The sequence below is a fragment of the Myotis davidii genome, unplaced genomic scaffold (genome assembly GCF_000327345.1).
Source record: "Myotis davidii unplaced genomic scaffold, ASM32734v1 scaffold382, whole genome shotgun sequence".
Lineage (NCBI taxonomy): Eukaryota > Metazoa > Chordata > Mammalia > Chiroptera > Vespertilionidae > Myotis > Myotis davidii.
In genome coordinates, this window is record NW_006292781.1 from 29862 (window position 1) to 39645 (window position 9784).

The following is a 9784-nucleotide window of genomic DNA, read 5'->3' on the forward strand; positions in this document are numbered from 1 at the left end:
CCCCAAAATACAAAAAAAAAAAAAAACACCACAAAAACACACACAAACAAACAAACAAAAAAATTTCTGGAAGATATCAAAGAAGAGATCTACAACAATACAATCATAGTAGGGGACATTAATACACCACCGACACCACTGGATAAATCCTCTAAGCAAAAAATCAGCAAAGAAACAGTAATCCTAAATGACTAATTAGATCATATGGACTTAATTGACATCTCCAGAACATTTCACCCAAAGTCACAGAATATACATTCTTCTCTAGTCCACATGGGACATTTTCAAAGACAGACCACATATTAGGACACAGGCAAAGTCTCATCAAATTCAAGAGAATAGAAATCATAACAAGCATCTTCTCAGATTACAATGGCATAAAACTAGAAAACTACAATAAAAACAATGAAACAAAATCAAACACTTGGAGGCTAAATAGCATGCTATTAAACAATGTTTGGGTTACCAAAGAGATCAAGGAAGAAATAAAAAGCATCCTGGAAACAAATTACAATGAAAACACAACAATCCAAAATCTATGGGATACAATGAAAGCAGTCCTGAAAGGGAAGTTCATAGCTCCAGAGTCCTACCTCAAAAAACAAGAAAAACTGGTAACAAATTATCTAACCCTGCAACTTAAAGAATTAGAAAGAGAGCAAGAAAAGCCCACAGTATTCTGAAGGAAGGAAATAATAAATATCAGATGAGAAATAAATGACAGATAGACCAAAAAACAATACAAAAGATCAATGAAACCAAGAGCTGGTATTTTGAAAGGATAAACAAGATTGATGACCCTCTCACCAGGGTCACCAACAAACACCAAAAATGTAAAATGGGAAACCATAAAAATACTAGAGGAATCCAAAGGCAACAAAATCTCAGACATATGCCGAAGCAATTTCTTCACCGATACAGCTCCTAGGGCATTGGAAACTAAACAGAAAATAAACAAATGGGACTACATCAAAATAAAAAGCTTCGGCACAGCAAAAGAAACCATCAACAAAGCAATAAGAAAGCCCACTGCATGGGAGAACATATTTGCCAATGTTATCACCAATAACGGTTAAATCTCCAACATTTATAGGGAACTCTTACAACTTAATAAAAGAAAGATAAACAATCCAATCAAAAAATGGGCAAAGGACCTAAATCGACACTTTTCAAAAGAGGACATTCAGAAAGACAAGAGACACATGACAACACGTTCAAAGTCACTAGTCATCTGAGAGATGCAAATCAAAACAACAATGAGGTACCACCTCACACCTGTCAGAATGGCTATCATCAACAAATCAACAAACAACAAGTGCTGGCGAGGATATTGAGAAAAAGGAACACTCCTGCAGTGCTGGTGGGAATGCAGACTGGTGCGGCCATTGTGGAGAACAGTATGGAGTTTCCTCAAAAAGTTAAAAATGGAACTCCCATTTGATCCAGTGATCCCACTTCTAGGAATATATCCCAAGAAACCAGAAACACCAATCAGAAAGGATATATGCATCCCTATGTTCATAGCAGCACAATTTACCATAGCTAAGATTTGGAAACAGCCTAAGTACCCATAGCAATTGAATGGCTTAGAAAATTGTGGTACATCTACACAATAGGACACTATGCTGCTGTAGAAAAGAAGGAATTCTTACCATTTGCAACAGCATGGATAGAACTGGAGAGCATTATGCTAAGTGAAATAAGCCAGTCAATGAAAGAAAAATACCACATGATCTCACTCATTTATGGATACTAAAGACCATTATATACTGATGAACAAAAATAGATACAGAGGCAGAGCAGCATCGAACAGACTGTCAAACTATAGCAGGAAGGCCGGGGTGGATTGGGGGTTGGGGGGTGTAAGAGATCAACCAATGGACTTGTATGCATGTATATAAGCATAACCAATGGACACAAGTCACTGGGGGGTAGGGGAGGCCGGGGGAAGGTCAAATGGAAATGTAAAGGAGACATATGTACCAATCTGTAATATTTTAAGCAATTAAAACATTTTTTTTAAAAAAGAACTCAGATCACAGATGAGACTGGTCCCAGGCCCATTCTACCCCAGCTGTTAGCCTTGGGAGACCATGGGCCATTAGGGCCAGATGTGGCAGATTCTGACTTCTACCAGGAGATGGGGTACATTTTCAGGGAGGTGATGGCTTTGATATGATGGGGCAAAACTCAGGTCAGCAGAGGGAGTAATCCCATGCTTTGCCAGACATCAAAGAACCTTTATAGAGGGATGATTTATCCACCCATGACAGAGGGGCCCCATAGAAATGCAGTCTTGCTTTCAGCCCTGGGAGGCGCCTGGCAAGCACCTCCATACACACCTTCTATATTTCTGTGATGTGCATCTCAGAGAGATAGGGGACTTATGAAGGCAGAGGGTGCAGGCCCTATCAGGAAAAAATACGAATACCTTGTGGAGGACTAAGGGAAACCCCCAATAAATGGGGAGCCACATAGAAACTGATCTTGTCTTTGCTGACAGTCTGATAGACTCCATGTAACCCTGTCAGGCTGAGGCTCCGCCTCACCTCTGTCTTTGTGGTCTTGGTGAGTTAGGGATCCTGATGTGAAGGGTGAGGCCTCAGGTTGACAGAGGAAGGAGGTTCAGGCAGTAGAAATCAAGGCAAGTAATGAAGAATTTTCCCATCCAAAGTAGAGTGGGACCCATCCCCCTCAGCTCCTACGATGAACCCTGGGAAATGCAAGACAGAGTATCAGGATGTTTTTGTATTCTAACTTTTGCCTTGGGACTCAGTGAGGCAAGATTTCCTCTGAGAGGGCTGGACTCAGTTCAGCAGAGGAAGGAGTCTCAGGTCCTGTCAGGTTTCAAGGGGAGGCTCCAGAAGGAGGATTGAGGGAGCCTCCCACCATATATAGAAGGGGCCCTCATTCAGTCAGGTTCTGCCCCTTCAGTCATCTCTGTAGAACTCAGGCAGAGTTCCAGAAGTGACGAGTATGGACTTCCCCCTTGGGAGTCAAAGGGTGAAGCAGCTTCCTGCTGGACTCAGATCTCAGAGGGAGGAGTGTGTGGACCTGCTAGGTGAGAACTCTGCTAGTGAGAACTCTGAGGGAAAAAAAACTGAAGGGAGCGCTCTCTGCAAAGAGAAGGAGCCCACCCTTCCCCCCACCCCGCCTTGTCCTTGTTGTCTGCCCTGGAAATTCCCAGGCAGGGCCACGGATGTTTCGTATCCGGGCGCCATCTTGAGAGTCTGAGGAAAGTGAGACTTTTTTTCTGAGGGATGAGGACTCTGAGAAAAAAACTGGACAGAGATCTCTCTGTGAAGAGAAGGAGAACCCCTCTCACACACCCCCACCCTTGACCCTGCCTTGTCTTTGCTGTCTGCCCAGGGAAATTTGCCGGCAGGGTCAAGGATGCTTTGTATTCAGGCGCCATCTTGAGAGTCTGAGGAAAGTGCGACTTTTTTTCTGAGGGGTGAGGACTCTGACTCCTCAGAGGGAAGTGTCCCAGGCTCTGCTAGGCAATAAGGAGAGGAACCTTATGGAGAGGAACCTTATGGAGAGCTGAGGGAACCTCCTATCATACAGAAAAGAGCACACAGACATACATCCTCGCTGTCAGCTTTTAGAAGCCCAGGGCATTTAGACAGAGTGCCTCCCAAACTCAATGCTCTCTACTTCCTTGTGGGTGGTTTATGGGCTTATAGGAGCGATGGCCTGAGGGCTGTAATCCCGGGTCTGCAGAAGGGATAGGGTGCCTGCCTTTCTAGGAATAACTATAAATTCCTTGCAAGGAATGTGGGTATATCACAGAACCCAGAAGAATCTCCACAGAAATTTATTCAGATTCCACCGGAAGCCCTGGGGAACTGGAAAAGGCTGTCAGGCTGAATGTCCCCTTTCTACCCCATTTACAAATCGGGGATCTCAGGGAGTTGTGGGCCTTGGTCTAAATGGCTCAATTTCTGGGGCTCAAAGGGAGGAGCCCCAGGCCCTTTATAGTGGGCTGAGAGGACCCTACAGAAACCTGCACTTTCTCAGAGCTCTTGAGAGGTCCCACGCAGGGCTGTCAGGCACAGATATCCCCTCTGCCCTCCTTACTTCCTTGCCTGGCATCTTTGGGAGTTGGGGGCCTTTGTCTGAGGGAAGCATTCACAAGTCAGCAAAAAGGAAGAATTTTAGGTCCTGTTAGGAATAACTACCTTGAAGAGGACTGAGGATAACAATCAAGCCAGAACACAGAGGGAGTTGTGCAGATACCACACTGCCCCTGCTGTCACCTGTTAGACCCCAGACAGGCCTCTCAGGCTCAGGTCCAGCCTTACTCTCTTCTTGGTGGTGTTAATGAATTGACTGTCTTGGACTGAGAGTCACAAATCTCTGGCCTCAGCCCTGCCAGGAGTCAAAGTGAGGATCTGAGATAATATTGAGTACCTTCACCTGTAGATAGAGGGACCTCTAGCCCTATCATGCTCCTGCTGTTAGCCATGAGAAACCCCAAGTAGGGCTGTTAGAGGCATCCTCCTCCAATCTCGTGCCCTCCCCTCACTTCATTGTCTGGTGTCTCTGGGAGACAGATCCTTGGTCTGAAGGATACATCCTCAAGTCAGCAGAATAGAAAGAATACAGGGCTTGACAGGAGTAAATATGAATACCTCCTGAATGCCTAAGGGTAACTCACACTTCAGACAAAGAGGTCCCCACAGAAACCTGCCCCACCCCTGTTGTCAGCCCTGGTAGTCCCCATGCAGGTCAGTCTGTCTGAGTCTCCACTAATTTTCAGCTAGCATTGTATGGAGGAAGCCTCATGGTGGTGAAGATCTTTGTCTAAGAAAGCCAGACTCAAGTAATCAGAGGGAGGAGTCTTAGCCCCTACTGGGGATTGAGTTGAATACCTAAGGGATGACTAAGTGTACCTACCGTACCAGAACATACTGAATTCACCCCTGCTGTCAGGTCTGGGAGATCTTAAGCAGGAGTGGATAGATGTGGTCTCTTCTCACTTTTATGTCATTGGTCTCAGGGTAGTGAAGAATTAGGTCTGACCAGGTAATTTCATATCAGCCTAAGGCTCTTCCTGGAGTTAAAGTGAAGACACTGAATAAGGATTGATGGTCACCCCTCCCCAGCCCTTGGAGAGATAAGGCCCCTTCCCTGCCTTGCTTCTTCCTTAATGCACAGTATCCAGATGTGGTGCAATGTCACTCACACCTGGTGGTCTCAAGGGGTAGGACTCTGTTCAGCAGAGGGATATCTAAAGCTCTCCAGGAATTAATTTGAGGTTAGAGGATGGGGTGAACTTTCTGCTCAAAAAAAGATAGGGCCGAGTCGTCCTGGTCAGCTATGATAGGACCTAGGGCAGTGGTCAGCAAACTGCGGCTCGCGAGCCACATGCGGTTCTTTGGCACCTTGAGTGTGGCTCTTCCACAAAATACCACGTGCGGGTGCATATGTACAGTGTGATTGAAACTTTGTGGCTTGTGCGCAGAAGTCAGTATTTTGTGGAAGAGCCACACTCAAGGGGCCAAAGAGCCGCATGTGGCTCGTGAGACGCAGTTTGCCGACCACTGACCTAGGGCATGGTGGTTAAATCTGAAACCCCCTCACTTCCTCTTCTGTCTCAAGGAAGTGAAGCCTTTGTTTAAGAAGGGTGACCACACGTCAACAGAGGGAAGAATCCCAGGTCCTTCCAGGCATCAAGGTAAGGACCAAAATGATCTCTCTATTCTAGGGATCCCCACAAATTAATCCAGCCTTTACTGTAAAACCAGGTGGTGGGGGTTGCTGAGTAAATGCGGCCAAGTGTGATTGATGCCCCTTGCTTCGTCCTATAGATCTCAGGAATGTGAGCTCCTGTTCTGAGAGTTTTGTTTCAGGCCAGGAGAGGGATGTGGTCCAGGTTTTGACAAGAGAAAGATGAGAACCTTGAGTGAACTCTGAGGGTACCATCTACCTCAGAATAGTGGGGATATCTAAAAGTCTTCCCCCTACTCCTGTCATCACTGTAGAAGGGGAAATATTGTGATTACAGTCTACAGTCTGAAATGTCCACTCACCTCCCCTTGTAGGGGCTCAAGTAATCCCCAGTAGGGGTAGGGTGTGTGAGGGATTTGGTCTGAGTCATGTGTCCTCAGGTCAGAAGAACAGAAGAAGCCTAGGCAGCGCCCAGAGTCAGTCAAAGTCAGGATTCAGAATATCTACCAAGGGCTCCACTCACATCAGAACAGAGGGGATATCACACTGCCTGACCACACATACCCTACTGTCTTACCTGGAATCTATAGGCTCTGCAAGCTGGCTATACCCTGAGGAGCTTACTCAGATCCTCCTAAAGGTTCTTAGGGAACAGGCCAATCAGGAGACTCCTATAGCACTATCTAAGGGAAGACTTGTTAAGGCAGCCTTTGTCAGAGCTGACAAGGTTGTGTTTCCCACACTCTTCCTTTCTCCCTCAGGCCATTAGTCCCCATCACCGAACCTACTGCACACACTCCTGATGCTGCCTCCAACATAAGTCATCATGCCTCTCAGTAGGAAGAGTCAGTGCCCCAAGCCTAAACAAAGCCTCAGGCCCAAACAGAGGCTCTAAGCCTCATGGCTGCACAGGTTCCTCTGAGGAGGGAGCTGCCTCCCCCTCTCTTTCTCCTTTGATTCAGGGCACCACAGAGGTTGTGCTTGCTGCTAGAACACCAAGCGTTCCCCAGATTTCCCAGAGAGCCTGCTCCTCCTCCACTGCCATCAAAGCCACTCCATCAAGCAAATCAAATGAGGCCTCCAGCAGCCAAGAAGAGGGTCCAACCACTTTGCAGGCTCCACCAAATCCTGAGTCCTTGTTCACTGAAGTGCTACAAAATAAGGTGTCTGAATTAGTGCACCTCCTGAGTATCAAATATGTAACAAAGGAGCCCATCACAAAGGCAGAAATGCTAGAGACTGTCATCAGAGAGCACAAGGATCACTTCCCTGTGGTCTTCAAGAAAGCTTGTGAGTGCATGGAGATTGTCTTTGGCATTGAAGTGAAGGAAGTGGACCCCACCAGCCATTCCTGCATGCTCATAAAATTACTAGATCTCACCTACGATGGGATGCTGAGTGATGACCAGGGCATGCCCAAGACTGGCCTCCTGGTATTTATATTGGGCATAATCTTCATGCACAGAAACCGTGCCTCAGAAGAGGTAATCTGGGAAATGCTGAATATGATTGGGGTGCATGCTGGGAAGAATGATTTCATCTATGGGGAGCCCAGGAAGCTCATCACTGAAGATGTAGTGCAGGAAAAGTACTTGGAATACCAGCAGGTGCCCAATAGTGATCCTCCATGCTATGAGTTCCTGTGGGGTCCAAGAGCCCATGCTGAAACCACCAAGATGAAACTCCTGAAATTTTTCACCAGGGTCACTGGGAATGACCCCACTGCTCTCCCACATTGCTATGAGGATGCATTGAAAGATGAGAGAGAGCTGAGGCCAAAGCTTCCACCGGTGATGGTCAGTAAAAGTTCTAGTGTCACATCCAGCAGCTTCTCCCATCTTGAGTGAAGTCTGAGGAAGATTCTCAACTTGGTGTTTGAAGAGGGAAATCAGAGTTCTAACTAGTGGATGGATTAATTGCAATTTTTTTCTTTTTTTTTCTTTTTGGTATGTTTCAAATGTCCTGCCTCCTAAAAGAATTATTAGCTTCATAGGTTCATGAATGGCATTGGTTATGTATTTAGTGCTGTTTAACAGGTTTAAGGATAAGAATTTTTCTGTTCTATGAAACAAACTGGGGAACCTTCCATCTTACTTTGTGATCTGAAGCAGGATAGGATGGCATTGGAATAGGAATTAGAAATGTAAAAGTGCTGAGCAATGAAATAGATGAGTTCAAGAACTAGAGGGAAATGTACAAGATGGTTATCCTAGGATTCCTATATTACATTTAGTCTGCTGTTTTGTAAATTTAAAGATATATACCTGAATTTTTTGGCTAATTAAAGAATGTATGCAAAATCAAATCTTAATAAATGTTAGCCCCGGTTCAATGGCTCATTTATTCTTTTTTAAATATATTTTTATTGATTTCAGAGAGGAAGGTTGAGGGAGAGAGAGCTAGAAACATCAATGATGAGAGAGAATCATTGATCAGTCGCCTCCTGCACACCCCCTACTGGGGATCAAGCCCACAACCTGGGCATGTGCCCTTGACTGGAATCAAACCTGGAACCCTTCAGTCCACAGGCTGACGCTCTATCCACTGAGCCAAACCAGCTAGGGCAGCTCATTTATTCTTACAGCTGTGTCTGACAGTTTAGAGAAAAAGCTAGAATGGAAAACTGCTCTCAGAAGTGCCTTTGTGATTGTGAATAAACCAGAGAGAAATCCACATCTGAAGCAGGTGTGGATAGTGTTCTGTACTTTTGTCCTCATGCCGCTAAACACATTGCATAAACCAAATGCTTTATACACTTTGCAAGGATTTCTGAAAATAGGGTAATATTTCTTTGAAGTGATATCCAGAGGCTGGCACTTTTTCTTTTTGGCCTGGAAGAGCCAGAGCCCACTCCATTGAGAGGACATTTTAATTAGACTATCTTGAGTATAATTTGGCAAGCTCTCAGCAAGGGCTAGATTTTTGGTGGGTGTGAAATGAATGGAAATAGTGGTTTGTATGGAAGAGCAGCTGGAGGGAGGAAAGGAGTCCTTGATTCAAATTCTAGGAGTTTTAAGTTGCATGCAGCTGAGGAAGACATCTTCATATCCAAATTAATATAGCCACAAACAAGGAAAATTTGCTGAGTTATATTTACAACAGGGATGGGGAATGTCTGGCCCGCAGGCCATATAAGTCCTGAAAAATCATTTGGTCTGGCCCTGCCAAGACATTAAGGGTTAACTAAATGTTTGACCAGACATAGTAGGCTAATTTTTAAGTTGATTATTTTGTTTGGCCTGAGAATGACATTATGAATATCCAAATGGCCCTTGGCAGTAAAAAGATTCCCCACCCTTGATGTACAACGTTTGGCTCAGTTGGTATCTTGTGCCCTAGAATGATGCATATTCTCTGAGATGTCATGGAACACACACACACACACACACACACACACACACACAGACACACACACACACACACACACACACACACACAATCAAAGAGAAACAAGTGATAAAGTCTGGAGTCAAAATAATATTAGAAATTTCTGCTTTTCATTAAAGATCCAATCAATGTGAAGCTTTGTCCAGATGCTTCACTTATATTACATACATTCCAGCAGTCCTTCAAGTCAGGGCTTATCAAACCCACTTCTCAGATGAAGAACCTAAAATTCCTAGCACTTGGCAATTTACACAAGATCATAATGCCTACTAAGTGACAGGACTACGACTAGATCTCAGTCCTCAATTCACCTAGGCTGTTCCTACCCATCCCAGCCTGAGACAGACCTTTCATTTCTTTCTCCATATCTCTTCCCAATATTCCATGTTTTTCAGGCAACAAAAAGAAGGGCCCTGTGGCTAAGGTACCAGAAGCAGGCCTAAAGAAGGAAGGTGACAAGGAGAAGCAAACACAATTTGGGAATTATTTGTGGGGTTTATTTACCTACAGTCCTTCCTGAGCCCTAAGGCTCCTTGAGAGCTGACCCTGCCCAGGTGCTGGCATTTTTGTCGAGTCCCAGCACTTTCCTGTATTATGGCACCCTTCCCCTGGCTTTTCTCCATGTGTCCTCCTGTCCAACTATGAAACCTGGCCTGCTGACTAGCTTGTCATTTCCCCTTCCTCTGAAGACTGTGTGCCCTGCTGCCAGAGAAACAGCCCAAGA

The 9784-nt window shown here is 45.1% G+C and overlaps 1 protein-coding gene across 1 annotated transcript in view; it reads left to right on the plus strand.

Moving 5' to 3' along the window:
• The window catches only part of LOC102751810 (putative MAGE domain-containing protein MAGEA13P), an 8395-nt gene extending 875 nt beyond the window's left edge, over positions 1-7520 (plus strand). The window contains exons 2-3 of the mRNA XM_006766364.1: positions 5605-5680; positions 6586-7520. Of these exons, the coding sequence (XP_006766427.1) occupies positions 5605-5680; positions 6586-7520 (1011 nt within the window). The remainder of the gene's footprint in view (positions 1-5604; positions 5681-6585) is intronic.
• The last annotated feature ends 2264 nt before the right edge of the window (positions 7521-9784 follow it).